At 37.1% G+C, this 23443-nt stretch overlaps 1 protein-coding gene across 1 annotated transcript in view; it reads left to right on the forward strand.

Annotated features, from left to right (window-relative positions):
- The window catches only part of LRRC72 (leucine rich repeat containing 72), a 44580-nt gene that overhangs the window by 19189 nt on the left and 1948 nt on the right, over positions 1–23443 (forward strand). Inside the window, exons 3-6 of the mRNA XM_023507687.1 lie at positions 6058–6139; positions 7364–7474; positions 14602–14691; positions 16090–16242. Of these exons, the coding sequence (XP_023363455.1) occupies positions 6058–6139; positions 7364–7474; positions 14602–14691; positions 16090–16242 (436 nt within the window). The remainder of the gene's footprint in view (positions 1–6057; positions 6140–7363; positions 7475–14601; positions 14692–16089; positions 16243–23443) is intronic.

Below are 23443 nucleotides of genomic sequence, written 5' to 3' on the forward strand. Positions count from 1 at the left end.
TCAAGGGCAATATAATAGTTTACCTCTAGGATGTGCATAAATGGGACTCCAGAGCATGTTGAAAGAGAATCAAGTGGGAAAGAAAAAGGAATAAAGGGATGGTTGGGGTTAAGAGTACACCAGGAGAAGAAGGAATGCTGACAGGAAGGATGGAAGGAGTCCCAAAGCAGGTATACTCACTTGTATGTGGTGCTGCTCAGCTCCATTGTTGGATAGATAGCTCTTGTAGTCTGGTTTGACTGGTAACCATAGGCATCTATCTAGGTTCTACTTCAAGGTCTTATTAAAAACAGAAGAACATCTCCTAAGGCAGGCATCCTCAAACTACAACCCATGGGCCACATGTGGCCCACCTAGGACATTTATCTGGCCCTCTGGGCATTTTTGCAGCTGCTGCCTGTCCTGCTTAGCATCTGACTCGTCCTGGGGCCCACAGTCTGGCCCTCCAGTGGTCTGAGGGACAGTGAACTGGCCCCCTGTTTAAAAAGTTTGAAGACCCCTGTCCTAAGGAGTGAGGAAAGGATAGGATAGTGCTTGGGACTCAAAGCTAGCTTGAGGTAGGGCAGCCAGGTTAAAGCAACTGTTGAGAGAAACCCAGATTACTTGAGAGGTTGAGATAGATCAGATGGACGGACCAAGTCAAGCCAGTAGCTTGAGCTGAGTCTGGGTATGAGTGGGGCTGGACAGGTTAGCTTCTTGTCTTGGATATTTGTATAAGTGTAATGGTTTCCAGCAGAGCGCCTGGAGCCTGTGTCAAACTCTTGCTCCACTATATACATAGACTAGCTGTATAATCTTGGACAAATTATTAAATTTCTGTGTGGCTCATCTTCATCATTGTAAATCAGATAAAAACAATGCTCCTGCCTTGTGAGTTTATAGTGAAGATTGAGTTGTGAGACTTTATACACACACATACGTGCACACACAAACACATAGGTGGGCATGGGAACTAATGCCTGTACTCTTAGTACTTTGGGAGGCTGAGGCAGGAGGATCAGTTGAGGCCAGGAACTTGAGACCAGGTTGGGCAACATAGGAGACCTTGTCTGTACAAAAAAAATAAGAAAAATAGCCAGGCATAGTGGCTCACACATGTAGTCCAAGCACTTTGGGAGGCTGAGTTGGGAGAGGATCCCTTGAGCCCAGGAGTTTCAGGCTGGGTGGCACAGTGAGATACTATCTCTATAAAAATAAATAAGTAAATAAGAAAATAACAAGAAGCTTTCATAAGGCTCATATTAGATAATACCTCTGAAAACATCTAGCTTAATGCCTAGTTCCTAATAAGCACTTAATATATATCCTTACTTCTCTTGCCCCTAAATCAGTATTTCCCTACTGAGGTTACTCTCCCCTCCAGAGGGAATTTAGCAATGTCTTCTAGAGACTTTTTTTTTTTTGAGACAGAGTTTCATTCTGTTGCCCTTGGTAGAGTACTGTGGTGTCATAGCTCACAGTAACCTCAAACTCTTGGGCTTAAGCAATCCTCTTGTCTCAGCCTCCCGAGTTCCTGCAACTATAGGTGTGTACTACCATGCCCAGCAATTTTTCTATTTTTAGTAGAGACAGGCTCTCACTTTCCCTCAGGCTGGTCTCAAACTCCAGAGCTCAGACAATCTAGGCCTCCCAGAGTGCTAGGATTATAGGCAAAAGCCACCACACCCAGCCACACATTTTCAATTGTCACAATTAGGATGTGTGTGGTACTAATATCTAGTACATAGAAGCCAGAAAATCTTCTGAGCATGTTACAATGCACAGGGAAGTACCCACCCGACCAATTTCAATAAAAAATTACCTAGTCCAAGCTGTGTATATGTATATCATAGAATACTATTCAGTCATTATAGAAGATGGAGACTTTACATCTTTTGTATTAATCTGGACTGAGATGGAATACATTCTTCTTAGTAAAACATCACAAGAATGGAGAAGCAAGAATCCAATGTACTCAATTCTAACATGAAGGCAGTAGATGATCTAATATGAGGTGGGGGTAGGGAAGGGGGGGTCATGGTACATGGCACACCTCTTGGGGACGGGACACAATTTTATAAGAAGGACTTTACGTAACAAATGTAATCAAGTGTATCCTAAGTCTTTGTCCCCTCAATGAATCCCAAATAATACAAATAATTACCTAGTCTAATATATTGATAGTTATTGAGACTGAGAAACCCTGCTCTAAAAGAATGCCTCCTTAATTTAAATTTATGATAATATACATTTCCCCCCACTAGTACTTCAGCAATTACCTGTTAAATGCTTTACATTAAATACAGGAACATTTGGCTCTATAAAATTAATAAAAATGGTTAAATGATAAATAACCATTTATTGAGCACTTGCTATGTGCCAAGCCTAGAGCTAATATATATATGATTTGTGAAATATCACAATAAATATAAATCCTACAGCAATCCTGAGAATAAGTATAGATTTTTCTAAATGGATAATTATAATAATATTTTACTTTAATAATGACATGAGTATAGAGCAATCAGCATGTCTTCTAATTCCTGTTCCTCACTTTAACAACTTGCTATATTGAAAAGTCTACTAAGTCCTGTGAATTCTATCTTAGAATTGTCTATCATTATCCTTCACTCCTCTCTTCTCCCAATGCCACTACTCTGCTTATGGCCACTATATGTTCTTCTGAATTAGGGTAACACCCTCCTTATTCATTTCCTGCCATTGGACTTAACTATTCCCCCCTAAACTAAGCTCTCCCCTGTCATTTTCTTTCTAAAATCAATCTGGGTGATAATATTTCCCTAAAACAAATATTTTAATAGCTCCCAAGGTCTTCATGATCTGGCTTTGACTCATTCCAGTCTATCTCCTCTCAGCCCCTCATCTCAACAAACAATACAGTCTTATTATCCCAGTAATCATGGCCCCAAAACATTAATGCTTGTGGGAAAACTGTGATTCTATCATGAAGATCAAACTGTTGAGTTTATCGGTGCTCTTCTTGTCTTAATGAGTAATGCAAAAGAAATCAAAGTCTCAAATTAGTAGCATTGGATTAATGTGTGGTCAGCAGGTGACTGAAAAAGGAGAGAAGACAAAGTCAGAATTTTCACTGGTTTTTTTTTTTTTCCTTCACTGATGTCAAATGTGGCCATTATTAAAGCAGGGAGTGGTGAAAGGAAGAACAGAAAGCAGTGAATTGCTGCCAGGAGGCCAGTAGGAAAAGTAGAAAGGGATAAAAAGCCAACAGGGACCCTTACCTTCCGGCTTTTAATAGTTCCTCCCAGCTGGGGGAAACATGGCTCCTCTCATAAAATGAAAGCTGTGGTCAAATTATTGTTGGTCCTTCTGAAGGAGTGCTGATAAAATTTGGCAGAGATGAGGGGAGCAGAGATGAAGTGAAAAGCCTTTATAGCTTTATTAATTCATGAATATTGCCAGTATAAAAAAAGAAAAAAATTTATCCAAAAAATCAGTTTTCAAACTCCAAAGGCAAATCTAGAATTAGTTTTCTGAGATATGAGAGGAGAATGAGTACAATTTCCAATAAATCCTAAATCAATTTGGCTATTTATCTAAACCTATTTATCAATGGACAAATGCCACTACTCTGCTTATGGCCACTATATGTTCTTCTGAATTAGGACAAAATGTTTCTATTTAACTAACAATAGCAATTCCTATGAAGAACTTCAGAAAACCCAAATTTACAATCATGAGCATATCTATTCCCTGATATATAGAGTACTACTCACTTGATCAATGATATCTTGTAAAAATCTCTTCCCTGCTAGACCCTATTCAATAACAATGGTATCACTTTAATATTTAACTTCCCTCTTTGTCCTTAGAACATACATACATATGGCTCTAAAATGTCTCATCCTCACAATTCAAAATAATCTGTTAAATTTTGAGATCATAGAGTCAATATTTTTTTTTAACTGAAAAGTATATTTACTTCAGGCTAATGTGAGAATACAAATAAGCAGGTCAAAATATTTGATTTGTTAGGTAGAATCCCTGTTGTGGTTTTGTCCCACACTCAAAAGGTGTGCCAAACACCCCCACACCATGCCCATTCAATAGAGTACCCTGCCCCTCTCCTTTTTCCCCTTCCCTTATGACCCCCTCCAACCTGATTTGAAATGAGTTTTTCTCTTATTTGGGCAAGCATTAGATCATCTACTATCTTCATATTAGTATTGAATACATTGGATAATTGCTTTTCCAACAGTGATACTTTACTAAGAAGAATGTGTTTCAACTCCATCCAGGATATTACAAAAGATGTGAAGTCACCATCTTTTTTATTGCTGAATAGTATTCCATGGTACATATACACCACAATTTGTTAATCCATTCCTGAGTTGGTGGGCATTTAGGTTGTTTCCATGTCTTGGCAATTATAAATTGAGCTGCAATAAACAATCAGGTGCAAAAGTCCTTATGATAAAATAATAGTGAGTAGTGAGATTGCAGGGGCAAATGGTATGTCTAATTTGAGTTCTTTGCAGATTCTTCATGCTTCTTTCCAAAGAGGCTGTATTCATTTTTGCAGTCCTACCAACAGTGTAAAAGTGTTCCCTTCTCTCCACATCTGCACCAGCATCTACAGCTTTGGGACTTTGTGATGTGGGCTAATCTTAGTGGGGTTAGATGGTATCTCAGGGTGGCTTTGATTTGCATTTCTCTCACGATTAGGGACGATGAGCATTTGTTCATGTTTGTTGGCCATTTGTCTATGTTTGTTGGCCATTTGTCTGTCTTTCATCTATCACTGGGCAAGAAATATGAATAGAACTTTCTCTAAGGAAGAGTCAATATTTTTAAAAGTAGTGTTCTCCTTACGGGATAACAGAAAGATTTCTTAGATACAGTTTAGCATCAAATGCCCTGTATCACATATACAGTACTTAATGGTTCATTAGAGGAATTTCAAGAGAATTCATTTCAAATAATATTGACTGAGAGATTGTTTTCAATTATAATCACTGATTTTGAATCTAATCTTCAAAGCAAGATGCAGCTTGACCATATTGTTAGGAGAGTGGAGAGATGGAAGGGATAAGATGGTGAAGAAATATGGTTCCTTTCCCTAATGACAACACAGAAATCTAGTGATCAAGCAATTAACTGTACAAGTCAAGCTAAGTGTTGGGGTGGTCAAGAAAAAGAAGGCTCATGAGCCCATGAATTGGCAGAAAATGCTTTGTGGAGAATGATGAACTGTGATCAGTGAGTGGGATTATGCTGGGCCTTGTCCTCTAGCTACAGATTGTAGCCAGTTAAGCACCGGGCAGGATCTGACAGAGCTGCCCCTGTAACTGATCAGATTACAGAGCCCTTGGCTGAACTGAGGAGATGTGTTTACCAGAAGGACAGTGGGCCAGAGAAAGGACCTAGCGAATGTGTACAGACAGAAGTCATAGACCATCCTTCAGAAATCCAGCTCAAAGTGTTGAAATAGGTAGAACTTTAGAGAAACAAAAAGTGGGTCAAGGGAGAAGACAGTCATGAAGTGCAAGGAGACCAGAGGATGGTTTCATGGAGTCTCTGGAAAATACTGTGGTGGGCCACGCATGCAGGGTTGGTTTCCCTTGCTGGCCTAGGGCTGATCCTTCCGAATGAGTGAGCTGCACCAAGAAGAGAAAAAAGGAGGCAAAGGGAACTCATGACTCTCATAGAGGCAGAAATGGTTGGGGAGTTATCTCGGGAGAGAACCTTTGGCACACAATAATATCAGGTAGTGGATTAACCGACACATAGAGCCAGGGCCTATGAAAATACAGAGGAACAAAATTAGGGGAAATGCTGTTAGAGCAAATTACAGAGGCTTGGAAAGCCAGGCAAGGGAATTGGGTGAGATGTAGTAAGAAAGGTTGTTTTAAGTTAGCTAAAACATCCTTTTCATCACCTTCTCCTCAAAGACAATCCAAATGTAACTTATAGCCAGACTAAAAGGTTACCTATAATAATAGCTGCAAAGGTCAAACTTCTATGGCCTTATTATATTTTTGTATATATACACACACATAAAATTATTTTACAAAGTGCATTGTTCTCTCTCATTTTCAGCTCCATGGAATAACATTTCTAACTAAAAACTATTGCCTGTCAGAACTATATCTACACAACAATGAAATATTTGATCTAGAAGGTATGTCTTAAATTCGCTTCGTTGATTGATTAGATTTTTAAGTAATATTTTCAGCTAGGCTAATTGCTAATGACTTACAAAAATCTGTCTTAACATTTTTGTTGAAAATACGTGATGGAATCTATTTCATAATGTTCTTACATACATTTCATTTTAAGAAATCTGCTGTTAAAATTATATTTCTAATGCACTATTGTCGTGTGTCATTCAAAATGTAAAATATTTTTAACAGGAATTTTGGAAGCAAATTGTAACAATAACTGAGAGCATTATTAAATATAAAAATATTATAAATAGTCTTAAATGTTTTTACTAACTATAACTTGACCAGACAAATTCCTATTTTTACTCTGAGTTTATTTTATACGTGCAACAACCTCTTAGATAACAATGTCAAGCCAGGTATAAAACTACACAGTATATCATGATCATGAAATAAAAATAGGTAACAGTAGAAAACACTTTTCTTTAATATCATATACTATAGACTCCGAATATAAGACCCACTGTGATTTTATGCACCACCAGGAAAGAAAATTTTGCCAATTACACCATGTCGTGGCTATCACAACCCTCTTTCACTTATGTTTAAAAAGTGGGAAAATGTGCAATTTAGAATCAACAAAAATGACATGAATATCTGCCTTTCTTTTATGTAAAGAAAATACTTAGCTGTGCAATTTGGAGAAAGGCAGCAAATTGGATGACTAATCTCTTGATTGGCATTATAAATCTAAGTACCATTGACAAAAATTACCTAACAAGGGTGGTGCCTGTGGCTCAAGGAGTAGGGCACTGTCCCCATATACCAGACGCGGTCGGTTCAAACCCAGCCCTGACCAAAATATGCAAAAATAAAAAAAGAAGTACCTAAAAAACAAACAAAAAGAAAAAAGAAAATAACTTCTCCAAAATCGTACAAACAAGCAAGCAAACAAAATCAACAGCGATGGGAAAAAAGTATAACAGGAACTATGGAAAGAAAATGACTCTGAGTCCCACAGTGTTATCACTTACTTGAATTCTTATGCCTTGTTGTATTCTTAATAATACAATAATTCTCATTGTTATTAATAACCATCCCTTCTTTCTCCAGTTGTAAGATATTCTTTCCCTTTGTTTACTTAGCATACTGTCATTAAAAATGTTTAATATTATTTGTCAATCCAAAAATAAATAAATAAATAAATGTCTACAATTTTGTAAAAACGTTCTTTTCTTTAGGTCTGCACTGCTTGCCTTCCTTGAACATTCTCCTGCTACACCACAATGAGTTAAAAAACATCGATGCAACAGTGAAGGAATTGAAGGGAATGCTCAATCTAAGAATCCTAAGTAAAAGTTTGCACTTTTTGTGGTCACAAATGAAAGTAATAATAACGCAAGATATTTTTCAAGTTTAAAACTAGAAGAGCAGTGTTTATAACTAAAACACTTAGTCCTTGAAAACCAGAGTAGATCTTACTGTTTTTCAAGACGTACTTTTGAATAAACAACAGGCAGAGGACATTTTTTATGAAATGATATGACATGTCAAACAAAAATAACAAAAGAGGATTTACGTGTTTGAACCTGTTTTTGATTTTGTCTCAACAGTAAGTTTTAACACATGATATGATTCTATTTATACGAAATGTCCCAAATAGGCATATCCATAGAAATAGCAATCCTGAGGGGTAACTGTTTCTAACTAGATTAGTGTTTACCTAACTGGGAGTAGGTAGGTTGGAGATTGTTGTGACAGCTAAAGATTAAGGGGCCTGGAGTTTCTCTGGAGGGTGTAAAAAAAGTTCTAAAATTGACTGTGATGATAGTTGAACAATTCTTATGAATATTCCACAAGTACATAACTTATATATTTAAAATGAGTGAATTGTGTGATTTGAAGTACAGGGTAGCCATAAAGTTCGTGTGCAATTTAAAAGTTTATTATTTAAATTTTTTTGATTTATTTAAAATAGTATATTATTTTAAATTGCACCTAGACTTTATGGCCACCGTGTCTGTTAATAAAATTGATACCAAAAAAAAAAAAAAAGGTACTCTTTAAACTTTCAGTTGGCTGAGCAGCAAACTTTATTCATATATCACATGACACCCAGTAAGGTCTAACCGCAGTATTGTTCTACTCTCAATAAGCTTGTTATCTCAAAGGGTAAATTAACACCTATATAGCCACAATACATGACACAATATTCCAGGTGTACCAAGGTAAAAGACCCTCAGATTAATGAAGAGGTTTTTAGACTTTACAATTTGGAAACTTTTATATATAATGTCATGAAATAGACTTTTTTTCTATTCATTTTCTGTCATTTCTCAGAACTGCCTGAAATAGTGTTTTGAATATTTACAAATTAATGTTGATGGTTGAGGTTCTGATCAGATGAGTATGTAGGCCATAACTAAAGTTACCGTACATAGCATTTTAAGCTTTATCAGTTGTATCTCCTGCACTGAGGATGAATGGCTGATAGCTTATCACTAGATTCTTTAAACTCAAATATTAAAATCATAAATTCATACCAACTTCATGGCAATTCTATGCTTATTTTGAAGACATGATAAGGCTTCCCACTGCTAGTTAAGTTTTTCAGAGTTTTCTGATCTTCTGTGAAAGACTCAGGATATAATTGAGTTATCCGGCCCTTCCATGCTGACCACATGCTTCTTTCCATAAAAGCCTTAGTTATGCTAGATCTAGACACTGTACCTGTGTTTTTCCATAAAATGGATAATAGCTACCTCTCAGGATTGCTTCAAACATTGGGATAACCCTGAAACATTTTTTGAGGAAAACATGTCTTACCATTAAAGTTATTTTGAAGCAGGAAAAAAAAAATTGTCTTATTGTAAATAATGTAAATTAGACAATGAATTGAGTTGTATACAGTCTACAAATTCTAATAAATAGATTCAGAAGATATAACTTATTTTAAATAATAATCATTATAGTAATGTTCGAATGTCTTTTCTTCTTTTATTTATTTATCCATTTATTTATTTTTATTTATTTATTTTGGCCGGGGCTGGCTTTGAACCCGCCACCTCCAGCATATAGGGCCAGTGCCCTGCCCTTTTGAGCCACAGGTGCTGCCCTGAATGTCTTTTCTTCTAAACAAATGTTTTCTTATCATACTCTCATTTACTCCTTATAGAGTCCTATAACACGATTAGAATTATTCCGTCTTCAGTGTAGAGATGCCAAGCTCAGAGAGTTAACCAAAATGCTAAGGAATATTGAGACTTGAACTCATGCCTCATTTCATTTATCATTCATTCATTCAATAAATATGTATTCATTCGTTTATTCAATAAATGTTTATCACACCTTCACTATATGGCAGTTTAGTAGATAATAGAACACAAAGTTGCACAAGAAAGACCCAGTCTGGACCTTTATGTGACTTATAGTCTTTAACTTTTGGCCTAAATATTTTTAGAGAATTGGAGGCGCTTGATGCCAAACTATATGGACACTTCGCTATGTGTAAAAACTTAGCATTTTAAACCAACTTGTTATAAAATGACGTGCAGAGAGTAGTCAGCCAGCTTGGCCCAATGGTAGCAAACAGAGTTATGCTCTAAATAAAGGTGCCTTGTCCAGGAATGAATGGACCCTAAATTCAGCCCATGCCCTACATGTCAAGGCTGTACTAAAGCACAGAACTTGGCAGCCTTCGTGGGGCAGGGAGGCTTTCTCTAGTTCTCAGAGGCCAGCCTAGTCATATAGTCTCCTTACCATTACCTGGCATAACAGTTTACATGATCTTTACTTAAAATCATAGTGATGTAATTTAACTTATATAACTACAATTATAACAATTGAAAATCTTGTCAGGTCATTTTTTTTTTGGAAATGGAAAAAAAAACCTGACGAATTACAGAAAAGAAAAAAAGCATTTTCTCAGAATTCTTGGTAGCAAACATTCACATTTTGAACCCATGCCTCATTTTGGTTAAAGAATATTATGTAGGAAAAAATGTTTGCATTTCCCAGACTACTCATGTGATTTGTGAAGTGATGTCCTCAGATTAAGTTTCTTTGAGCTTCATTTGCAATCACAGATTAGATTCAGCTCATTAAGTAAAATGAGAAATCCAAGTATTTTCAAATGTTGTAATTTTTGTCTTCTTAAGTTGTAAAACCAAAAAAGAAAAAAATCCTCCAAGTGTTATTATTATGCCACTTCAATTACAAGTTCTTCAGAGGGTGAGAAAATAGCCTGGAGGATAAACCTCTAATCCACTCAGAGCATTGCATCCTCCGCTGGCATTTATGAGAACTGCCAAGGACTGCATGGGAGACGCATGGCTGGGAGCTTCAGGGAGGCCTAAACCCGCTGCAGAGTGTGAGGTCCTGGGAATTGGAATTCCCGTCTTCCAGGCAGTCAGAGGGCCCCACCTCTTCTCTCCAGGCGGTCTACCTTTCCACACCCTTTCCAGTTCCAGTGACTTCCTCTTTCCCTCCCTTCTGCAAAACTTCTTTTAAATCAGAATCCACAGGTGCCAATCCAGTCTGTGGCTGATGCCCTTCACTAACCTCCAGTCTTCCAGCCCCTTTTTCCAGCATTAAGGGAAAAAAATCACCACCATCAACAGCAACAACAAAATACTTAATCCATTCTCCTGTTCCTAAGCCTTCATTTTCATCTCTCTCAAATGTTGTATTTAGCTCCACTATTGGAAAGTATACTCCTGCATTTCATAATTGTGAAGACCGGCTTCCTCGCAGAGCTTCCCTGTGTCACCATAGGGAACAGGGGGGTTTCTCCTTTCATGAGAGGGTCTCCACGCTTCCACAGGTAGTGCTGTTAGTGCTTTCTACCCTTGCCATCAGCAGGGACCCCAATTCACCGCAGGGGCGAAGAGGGATGTGGAGAGATGGGCTACAGCTGTGATCTCAAGGGCGCACGCGTTTGAGCACCTTTACCTGTAATGCCCTTCCAGGTGGGACTATCCCTTCCAAACAATGAAATAATCTACCAGATAAGAACCACTTGCGTCTTTCTCTGCTTGTTTGTCCTGGGCAAGCGAATGCTCTGATTTTCTCCCTTCATCCCCTGTTTTATCCCAGTTGGCCTTTTACAATAAGGGGTGATTTTCAAATTCAGCAAAACATGTGGTGTGTGGTGGCCAAAGATTTGTCATTAAAATGAGATGGTGATGATAATGAAGATGCTGAAGGTAGCAAGTAACCTTGACTCGCTCAGAACCTCAGAATCCTGGTGTCTGGTGATTGCCAGTTGAACTTTCTTCCCCAGGGTGTTCTCTAAAGGATTTTAGCCTCTCTGTATCATTTCCCGTCCTTTAAAAATGAGTATACTAGTCCCTTAATCTCATCAGCTTTCTTCCAAGCTGGCCTTAAAAACATTGGGATTCATTGATAACTGTCATTCTTAATTCTGCTTTAAGTTTAAAAAAATTAACTGGAGCCAATTATTTAGATGACTGTATCTTTTTAATCTTTTCTCTTCTGTTTTAATAACAGCTACCTTCATACATGTGACTCATGTAACTTGAGCTAGTGCAGTAAGGTAGTAGAGACATTTTGCTGTAACACTGGGTAAATGTAAATTGCCTAAACCCAGAATCCCAAATTAAGATAAGCAAGACAGTGCTGGCGCCACAGCGGTGTACTCTGTAAGTAGCCTGGAGGGAAGGTGGATTAAATAGTATTAACCTATTGAAAGTGAAAGTGTAAGCAATTCCACTTCATAGTTTCTAAAGGAATGTGCCCATACATCACAGGAGGCTTTCAGAACATTCAGACACAGGAAACTGATTTCATATCTTAGAAATCTAATTTATGGTAATTTTAGGAGCATCAATCCAGAACTCATAAATCCAAACTGTTAAATGTTTGATGATAGAGAAGGAGGAAAAAAGAAAGTTGAAAAAAAGATTCCTTCCTTCTAAAACTTAAGGGCTATGAAACAGTGAAGAATGATAACGATGACATACCTTTCAAGCTAATTCAATTCCTTCTTGGTAACAGCTCAGTTTGCTGACTTGCTGTCCCTCAGATTTCACTTTCGGGTGAGAAGCATGGTCAGTGACAACAAATACATAGAGTTTTCAGTACTGGGAAACCTCGCTAATGAGGAATGTAGGGTAATAGTAGTAAATCCAAGTTTGATGTTTTGTTTAGCTGCAGCTAGCTTTTTAATTTACATAGAGAAATTATTTACCCAAGTGTTAGGAGAAAAAGCCAAAAAAAGAAAAGAAATGAATAGGAATGTTCCCAGAGGGGAAGGAGAGTACAGAGTACACGGAGAGAAGACGTCATTGAACGATGCTGGTACTTTTTTCATTAGCATCTCGTATGTTAAAGTGGACTCCACTTTCTGCTGCCATAATGCGCTAGGGGGTTAGGAGGCGTCAGCTGTGATTCTCCACGGCAGTCACCACAAGGCAGACTTCTGCACTAAAGCACTTGTGACTTTTTCTTCCTCCTGCGTTCTTACCCAAAACAATTGTGTTTTGCTTTTATGCCCTTGAATGGTATCCTTTTCTTTATTTTCTCTGGTTCAAACTACAATTCATGATCTCTATGGATTTTTTAAAAATATGTCCTTCTTACTTATATATAAACATATATGTCATACACTCTATCCTATACTCAAAATTATTTGTTACTACTCTAGATATCTTTTAAGGATAAAATTCAAACAATATCTTTGTCATTTAAATTTTTTTTAAAAAATATGTTTTATTTTTCTTCTCATTTTCCCCAAGACACACATATTTCCTTTCTGTAAATTTCGGGGTTACTCTTGGCTCTACATTTTTTATGCCTCTCCTTACACATAATTTTTGTTTATTATCCACCAGGTGTCTTCCATGGCTTGCTTTATGTCCCTCTAAAGCTCATGTTTTCCACAGGGAAGAGCTATATATAACGATTTTATTAGCCAGAAAAATTTGTGTTTATGCAAAAAATATCAGGGTGTTTTATTACCTAGAGAGAAACATCCTAACGAATGGCTTTTTGAGTTTTTATCTAAATAGTTGTCTTTCAAGCAGGCTCTGATCCCAATCTTCTTTCTGTTGTGAACTGCTCATTATAAATATTAATCTTTTTTCTGGGATCCTAATGTTTAACGTTTTCATGACTTTATCAAACCCTTTTGTGTTTTATGAGGAGAGCAGTACTCTTAAATTTAACAAGCTCATTAATGAGCCTCAGCATGTTGGGTGCACTAGCTCTTTCTACTACTGCCATCTAGTGGCTCTCTTCACTGTGTGTATTTTTCAGAAGTATTTCCTACAAATTGCATGTAGGTTAGAATCTGAATAGCTAACAGTTACCCACATGAAAATCATACAAGTTTTATTTCACATTGTATTGAAATGACCTGTTTGTTGTCATCTAAGATGAATAGAAAAAAATATTTTACTTTTTCCTTGAAAATAAAACCCTCACAACTTCTAGTTGAAGATTAAAAAAAAAAAATACCTCCGCGCTGATTGCCAAGGGATGTGATGGCAGAAATGCCAGGAGCTCTTCTGCATCTGCGTGCCTCCCTCCTCCAGCCACAGTATTAGGGAGTGTGGTTCGTAATGTATTCTAGTCCCTGCACATCAGGTCTCAGAGCTGCCTGTGCCTGGCCAGAAGGAGATGGGACTTAAGATCCACATCTGCTGGCTGTGCTCCTGCTGAGATCTGAGGCTGCCAGTGGCATTCACATTTTCTGAACTATGAGCAATGGTGCGAAGTGGAGGAAGAAAATTCCATTAGAATATGTTGCTACATCTCTGTGGAGTTCCACAGAGTCACCCTTGTGACCTTCAAAATTAAAAGAGTACCAAGAAATGCTTTAATACAAAGTAGCCTCAAGAATTCCCTGGAGCTGGCTCAGCGGCTAGGGTGCCAGCTACATACACGGGAGCTAGAGGGTTTGAACCCAGCCCAGGCCTGCCAAACAACAAACTACAACAAAATAATAGCCAGGCGTTGTGGCGGGCACCTGTAGTCCCAGCTACTTGAGAGGCTGAGGCATGAGAATCGCTTAAGCCCAAGAGTTTGAGGTTGCTGTGAGCTGTGACACCACGGTACTCTACCAAGGGCTACATAGTGAGACTCTGTCTCAAAAAAAAAAAAAAAAATCAGAAAAGAAAAATTCCATGGAGCTGAGTTCTTCCTTTACTAATCTACTTATGGACATGTTAAAATGCTCCTCCTTAGTGACAGATTTGGGTCAACAATATAACCCTTGCATCTAGCATAGTTCCTAGTAGATAGTAAGTACTCAGTAAATATTTGTTGAATGAATGAATTTCACAGATGGGAAAGTTAATAGTTGCTCTGAATAAGTAAATGTTTAATGAATCTATTGCCTTGCTATGAAGCAGAGCTTTCTATGTTCTTATGTTTTATAGGAATCCTGTAATGAGTCATATTTTATCAAGTGATGAATAAGACTCATTTTGAAATATGACATTTTATTTTTCCTTTGTAGCTCTGTACCAAAACCCTTTGTGTCACTATAACATGTACCGTTTATATGTGATCTACCACCTTCCAGCAGTGGAGATGTTTGACCGAAAGTGTAAGCACACCTCTTTCTTACAAAGAAATTATTTCAGAAGCAATCTTACAGCTCTTCGTAAATGAAAGATTTTTAATTATTTATGTTTGAAAATTTGTCCTAATTTAGGAATTCATGTCTCTTTACCACCTTATTGGAAAGATCCTTCAAGCATGCATGAGGAAGGCACATCTTCTGGTCCTCATTTTGACCTTAACATGTTGGATACCCAGTCTTTTACCCCTGGACCTTTTAGTTTCTTATCTCAGAAATAAAGGAATTGGATGAAATCTCATAAGACCTATTTAAGTTCTAAAAGTCATACTCTGGCCAGGTGTGGTGGCTCACAGCTGTCATGCTAGCACTCAGAGGCTGAGGCAGGTAGATTGCCTGAGCTCATGAGTTTGAGACCAGCCTGAGCAAGAGCCAGACACCATCTCTAAAAATAGCTGGGTGTTGTGGAGGGCATCTGTAGTCCCAGCTACTTGGGAGGCTAAGGCCAAGAGGATCACTTGAGCCCAGGAGTTTGCAGTTGCTATGAGCTATGACTCCACAACACACTACTGAGGGCAACAAAACAAGATTCTGTCTCGAAAAAAAATAAAAGTCATATCTTTGAAATTCTTAACTATATATATCAAAAATGATACAATCAATAACTTTTTTATGAATGTGTCTTCAGACACTGAGGATAAAGTGGCACGTCTGATTTACATAAACCATAACCCCCAAATACCCACAATTAACCTCATCACATTTTTCATTTTTTGAGATCTCTTTTACTCCAAGTGCTAGATTATCTCACCATCCACTTATCTATCTCTATAGGTTGGAACATTCTTATTAATTTCTTACTGAGGAACTGTTTTGTATGAGGATATATCAAAACGTTATGGCCATAGTTCTCCCTTTTGATAGCCTTGATGAAACAGCTTTATCATGCTGCAACTTCAGTCGCCCATGCAGGGGTGTCCAACCTGTGGCCCTTGCGCTGCATGCAGATTATTTGAGGACTGTTTTGCTTATCTGTGGTATAGGATGTCACAAAAAAATGCATGGACCTTTTTTTTTTCTGCTCATCAGCTTTGGTTAGTGTTTGTGTATTTAATGTGTGGCCCAAGACAACTCTTATTTTTCCAATATGTGGTAGAAAAGAAAAAAGGGTGAACACCCTCTGGGTGTCTGGGATGCAGCAGGCTTTAGGATTGAGCTCTGCCTTGCAATATGTGGGCAGATGTTAAACTCTTGTAAGATTATGGAAATAACTGTAATCGCCCCTTCACAAATCTGTTTCAACAGGTACTTGACATATAACGTAGTTTAGATGAATATATTTTTGAAGTGTTAGGTTCTATTTTGAATCACTCTGCATATTTGCTCATAATGCTAGGCAATAACATTATTTTTTACATTTCATAGATGTTACAGAAAAAGAAAGAAGATCAGTGATTCCTTTTTTTAACCATAATAAAGCACATGTCATTCAATCAATGGCATTTGGAAGAAAAATAGATGCTTCCTGGGATCCTAGATCACCATTTAAGCAAAAGCCATCCCATCCAGTACCTTCAGGTATCTGGGGGGGAAAAATGAAATTAAAACTCCTCAAACTTTTGGGTAATTTGTTTATAATAATAACTATAATTTACAGTAAAGTAGGTATCCATGCAGTGAAATGATTTCTAATTATTTTCCAATGCTATATATTTTAATTTTATAATTCTATTAGTCTAGTTAAAGTCATGATACAATTTTCATCTTCATTCATGTATATTAAATTAAATGAGGTAATGTGATAACAATGAGACAAAACACTCAAGCCTCCCCCTCAGTATCTAACACAATATAAAGAGCTCTATAAATAAGCTATAGTTATTTTTATTACCACTGACAGAGAATAGTATTACAAATTAATGCTAAAAGTATTTGATAGTCTAGAAAACATAGACAGAAAAAATAAAGATCATTTGCAATCCTACTACCCAGAAAAAAGCACTGTGAATATTCTGATTATACTCATACATATAGTCATTACAAGCAAATATAACTTGAATACTTTTAGTGATATTTCATTAGTATTTAATTTCTTATATGTAACATAAATGCAAACAAATAGGGATTTATTTTTCTCATGTAGCGAAGAGTACAAAGATAGGGCATCTAGGGTTAGTGTAAAGATGGTGTCATCAGTGTTCACGTATACATCTGTGTTTTGTTCCGCTATTCTGAATGTGCTTTATGGTTACAAGGTAGCTGCAATACCACCAGCCATCATGTCTCTACTCTAGAAAGGAAGAAAGGGTGGATGTAGAAAGGTGCAAAAACAAAATCCTTTTCCTTGATGACATCCTGCCAAAAGGACAAAATACATTTTAAAGCAACTTAACGAATTTCTAGAAATTAAAGGGAAAAAGTAATTAGATTGAAAAATGATAGATCATTAAGGCAAAAGATCAAGAAACGCATACTGTACTTAAATGAGACTATAGAACAAGTGGACTAATAGACATTCATAGAACATTCTATCCCCAAACTGCAGAATATATATTCTTCTCATCATCACAGGGGACGTTTTTCAAGTGAGAAAACATATTAGGCCACAAAACAAGTCTCAGCAAACTTAGAAAAAGTGAAGTCATACCATATATCTTCTTAGACCACAGAGGAATAAAACTAGAAATCAATTACAAGAGAAACTCTCAAAACTTCATGAATACAAGGAAATTAACCATTTTGCTGCTAAATGATTCTTGGATTATTGTTGAATCAAGATGGAAATCAAGAAATTTTTCTAATTGAATAACAAAGGCAATGCAAGCTTCCAAAATCTATGGGATATAGTAAAAGCAGCCCTAGGGGAAAGTTCATAGCTTTAAATACTTTCATCAAAAAGACAAAGAGATCACAAATTAACAACCCCAATGTCACACTTCAAGGAACTAAAAAAAAAAAAAAAAGAAAAGAAAAAAGAAATAGAACAAACCATACCCAAAGCTAGCAGAAAGAAAGAAATAATAAGGTTCAGAGCAGAACTAAATGAAAAGGAAATTTTAAAAAAATACAAAACATCAATGAAACAAAAAGTTGGGTCTTTGAAAAGATAAACAAAATCAATAGACAGACTCAAATAAGCTCATTCAGAAATGAATAGAAGACATTAAAACTGATTCCACAGAAATACAAAATGGTATCATCCTTTATGACTCTCAAAACATCTGTGTAACAAACTAGAAAACCAGAAGGAAATGGATAAATTCTTGGAAACTCACAATCTCCCAAGCCTGAATTAGGAAGAAATAGAAATCCTGAACAGACCAATAATGAGTTGTAAGATTGTAAGAAAACTATCTTCTAACTAAAGAATCCAGACAAATTCACAGTGAAATTCTACCAGACCTACAAAGAAATGGCACCCATTCTACTGAAACTGTTCCATAGCATTGAGAAGGAAGGAATTCTCATTTTGGGTATCCTGATACCCAAACCAGGAAAGAATACAACAATAAAGGAAAACTGCAGACCAATATCCCTTATGAATATAGATGCAAATATCCTCAACAGAATGCCAGCAAACTGAATTCAACAATACATAAGACAAAAAATCCATCATGATCAAATAGGTTCCATCCTAAGGATGCAAGGGTTGTTCAACAAATACAAATGAATAAATATAATTCAATATACAAACAAAAATTAAAAAAAATATATGATCATCTCAGTAGATGCAGAAAAAAGCATTTGATAAATCCAGCATCCCTTCCTGATAAAAACCCTTGACAAACTAAGGATAGAAGGAACACACCTCAAAATAATAAAAGTTATATATCTGATAAACCCAAAGCCAACTTTATGCTGAATGGGGAAAAGTTCAAAGCATTCCTTCTAAGAACTGGAACTACACAAGAGTGCCTGCTCGCACCATGTCTATCAATGTAAATGGAAGTCCTAGCCAGAGCAATCAGGAAAGAGAAAGAAATAAAGGGCATGCAAATCAGGGAAGAGAAAGTTAAACTATCCTCATTTGCTGATGATATGATCTTGTAGATAGTCGTGCCCAAAGTACACAAGTATCAAGAACACATTACCATTTACTATAGCTGCAAAGAAAATAAAGTATCAAGGAAAATACTTAACCCAGGGGTGAACTAAAAAGTACTATAAAAAACATCGATGAAAAAAATCATAGGTGATCCAAAGAAATGGAAAAACATCTCGTGCTATGGATTGGAAGAATCAACATTCTTGTCCATATAGCCCAAAGTGATTTACAGATTCAGTGCAATTCCCATCAAAATATTTATAGATTCTCATCATTTTTAATAGATCTAGAAAATAATCCTAAACTTCATAAAGTGCCAGAAAAGAGCCTAAATAACCAAAGCAATCTTAAGTAAAAAAGAGCAAATCTGGAGGCATCACATTACCTGACTTCAAATCATACTTCAAGACTATAATTACCAAAATAGGTATAAAGGTAGATACACAGACAGATGTAACAGAATAGAGAACCTAGAAATAAAACCCCATGGTTACAACCAACTGATTTTTGACAAATCAGCCTAAAACATAACCTGGGGAAAGAATGCCTTATTCAGCAAATGAAATAGAATCGTCTACATCAACTTGGATGGTACTGGAGAACATTACTCTAAATGAAGTTTCTCAGGAATGGAGAAACAAAGACCACATGTTCTCACTAACAAGTGGGAGCTAAATGATAGGGACATATGTTCTAATGGCCTGTAATATACAGGCCATTAGGAACTAAGAAGGGAGGAAGATGGGAGGGGGTGAGGCATAAAAACTTACCTATCAGGTACAATGTATGCTACTATGGTGATGGGCATACTAAAACTCTGACTTCAGCATTATACAAGAACACTTACACATCCTCATATTTTGAAATAAAAATTACTTTTTTAAAAAACCAAAATAGTTTGGAAGAACTTACCCAGAAGCAACACAGGGAAACAAAGAAATGATACTAATTAGATGTTAAGACAAGGAGGCAACAAGAAAGAGAAGACCTTTATAGTAATTCTTGAAGGAAAAAATTATAAAGAGAAATTGAGCAAGAAGGCAATTTTTCAAGTGATAATAGGGATTTTCCTGAATTGATAAGTTATATGAACCTTTATATTCCCTGGACAAAAGGAATCCAAAGACATAAAAGACACAAAAGCCAAAAAAATAAATAGAAAAGTCAACAAAGGCAAAACAATCTTAAAGCATGCAGAGAAAAATGCAGGTTATCTACAAAGAATAATATATAGATTCACAGCAAACTCCCTAACTGTAATCATGGAAGGCATTGATCTAATGCTTTTAAAATGCTCAGGAAAAGTAATCATCAACCAAGAATTTTATAATCAAGTAATTATAATTCAAGAATAAGCCAGAGGGGAAGAAAAACAAAAGGAAAAATGAGGGCAAAATTAAGAGTTTTCCCCTAACTTTTTATTGTGAAAATTTTCTAACAGAAAAAGTTCAAGATATATGCCCGTGTTTATTCAATAATTGTTAATATCCTACCATTTTCACCAGCTTCCAGGTATGAGGCCTTGCCGTTTTATTCAGGAAGAACGTGCCTTCTTGCAAGCATCTCCTTACACTTCCGCGGTCATCGCCAACTACAATGTAAACTGGAAAACATCAATATCTTGCTGGACCATTTAAATGTTTCCATACCAGACATGACACTTCATGCCTGTCAACATAAATAAAGAAATCAGGAAAAAAGATCTCTTAATAGAATTAATTTATTTGGGAGTAAGCAAAAAGAATTATAATCTGAAATACCCAGTTGTGCCAAGTTGCAAGTGCACCCAAATGGAAGAAGGTAAAAAGAAGCTTTTATTTGGCCGAAAGGAAATGTTTACATAAACCGCTTAGACAAAGAGTTCATTGGTTCCGCAGGCTCGAAGCTGATGTTGGTGTCAGTCCACTGGTAGAGACGCCTTTGCAAGCCGAGTGTTCTTTTGGGAGCATTTTATCTGAATTGCTGCAGTCCTAAAGGACGTCTAGTGATGAGCCTGGTCGTGGAAATATGTGCATACGTGCAAAACACAGGTCGTGAAAAGCAGGCGCTACGTGGAGGACGTGAAGGAATTTCTTGGAGAGTTATTTTAGAATGTCCTTGAGACAGTCCTTATCTCAGACACGCAAGCATGAGCTCTTCTCCTTCGTGTCTTCCCGGCTCCAATTTGTTCGAATCTGACAAGAATGGTTTCATCCCGGTGTCTGTAACTTTCATGCGCCTCAATAATTTAGCTTGCAAGTTTAAAAAAACATTGCCTTGTACGTGGTATTGCCACAATGCCACTCTCCCACCTCAGAAACCCAATTAATTAATATTATTTAATGTAGAATCCATATTCACCATTTCCCAATACTTCCGAGAAGCTTTCTATAGCTGCTTTTTCAAATTAGAATCCAGTCAAGGTTCACAGCTACATTTGGTTGTTCTATCTCTTCAGTGTTTTTCAATTTAGAGCGGATTCCTCCATTTTTTCCCGTGATATTTTGAAGGGACTAAGCTGGTTACGTTGTAGAAGGTCTTAGTTTCTATGATTGGCTCCTCCACGTGTTGCCAGATTTGCGCCCTTATCCATTCCGCTTCCTGTGGAACCGGAAGCAATGTCTGCAGGACACGTGGATGCGGAAGAGCATGGCACAGAGTAGCAGAGGAGGGCTCTTGGTCCCCAGGAGCCGCATACCTTAGGACCGTGTTACAAATGCAAATTCTTGCCTCACATCACATTTTTAGAAACTTAAGGGTGGGACCCTGAAGCTGTGTTGTAACAAGCCTTTCATGTGATTCTGATTCACATTCGTTAGAGAACTTACCCTGGAGAGGGGAGAGGCCAGCTTGGGAGTAAACTCTTGGGCTTTGAGGATTGGCTTTGCTAATAATTAAAGATTTTATTGTGGGTATTAATTCACTTTGGCTTGCCGATTTTTTATAGCAAATATATCTCACTGTATTGTGATACTTACTTAATATGTAAAAGTGGAGACACTTGATCTGGCACATCAGTTGTGTAAGTGGATCTATTCTATGTATTGGTCAGCAGTTTCCCTGATCTTTCTTTCACTTTGTGTAAGAAGGGATGGCCTGAAGAGAAGGTTATCAGGTTAGTGGGAGTGAGCCATACTGTGTAGGAAAGAAATCTCTAGAAAACCTCCCCTCTAAAAAACAGCTCTGCACGCCCACAGTAACAAGCAAAGCAAGGCCTCCCCAAATCTGGTTTTCAGTGCTGTAATTATTATAGGTGTAAGGGGAGAGCTGATGACCACCTGTAGAGCTTTACCTTTCTTTTGTTTAACCGAATTTCTGAATCGAACAGGCTATATCTTCCTGAATTTCAAATCGAACAGGCTATTTCTTCCTATAATCAGTGTGTTTGAGGGTCAAAGAATGTACTCAGCATTATCACCAACCTCTTGTCATAGAATGAGAGGCAGAAAAAATGTGTCTGACATCAGAGCAGAAGAGGAAAATCATTATGTCAGATGAGATCTCACATGGGATCAGAAAGAGCTTCAGGTTAATTGATGGGTTCAGCTCCCTCAGAAGGCCATATGGCAGTATCTATCAATATATACAATGTGCAAACCATTTCCCATAGCAACTCAATTTGATGTCCCTCTCCTACAGAAGTGCTTGCACACATAGACAAAGAAAAATATAGATGTCTATAAGGCTGCTTCATTTGCAATGTTTTGAATGATAGCAAAAGTAGTTGAACCAATCTAAACAGTCATTCACAGGGGAATGTTAATCATAGAACACTTGTGTAATACACACCATTTCATTATAGAATTGTCCCCTGGTATAATTGGGATATTAAAAACACGTTGCAAGGTCATATGAGTAACAACAAAATTAGAACTTTTATAAACAAACAAATCTCTGTGTATATACACATGTATGTGTGAGTGAACTTGTGTATATATTTAGGCTCCATTAATAAGTAAAAAAGAGTTTTCACTTTTTATTGTTTATATTTTTTATAAGGAATTTATGTGTTCTTTGTAATTAAAAATGTCAAAGAAAACAGGGAATTCCTGCCATTTATGTCAATATGGATGAACCTAGAGGACGTTAGGCCAAGGGAAATAAAACAGACAGGACAAATTCTGCATGATCTCACTGATCAATGGACTCTAAATTAGTCAAACTCATAGAAGCAGAGAATAGAACGATGGCTGCTAGGGGCAGTGGGGAAGGGGAGATGGGAAGATGTTGGGGTGAGGGTACAAAGTTTCAGTTACCAAATCAAATGTGATGTGGCTATAGTTAACAATACTGGGCCAGGCTTAGGACCTGTAAACCTAAGACTCTGGGAGGCAGAAGTGGGATGATCCCTTGAGCTCAGGAATGGGAGAACAGACTGAGCAAGAGTGAAACTCCATCTCTACTAATCATTGAAAAATGTATCTGGGCAATGTGGTAGATGTCTCTAGACCCAGCTACTTGGGAGGCTGAGGTAGGAAGATTGCTCCAACCCAGGAGTTTGAGGTTGCTGTAAGGTAGGCTGATGCCATGACACTCTAGCCTAGGACACAAAGGGAGACTGTTTCAAGAAAACAAACAAACAACAACAACAAAATTAGTATACCTGAAATTTACTAAGAAGATAGATTTTAAATGTTCTTAACACAAGCAAACCCAAACACACAGGAAAAAGCAAATGGTAACTACGTGTGGTGATAGATACACTAATTACATTGAGTGTGGCGATTATTTCATAATGCATACATGTTTCAAAAT

This window comes from Otolemur garnettii, unplaced genomic scaffold (genome assembly GCF_000181295.1).
Source record: "Otolemur garnettii isolate 467f Iridium unplaced genomic scaffold, OtoGar3 scaffold00005, whole genome shotgun sequence".
Classification (NCBI taxonomy): domain Eukaryota; kingdom Metazoa; phylum Chordata; class Mammalia; order Primates; family Galagidae; genus Otolemur; species Otolemur garnettii.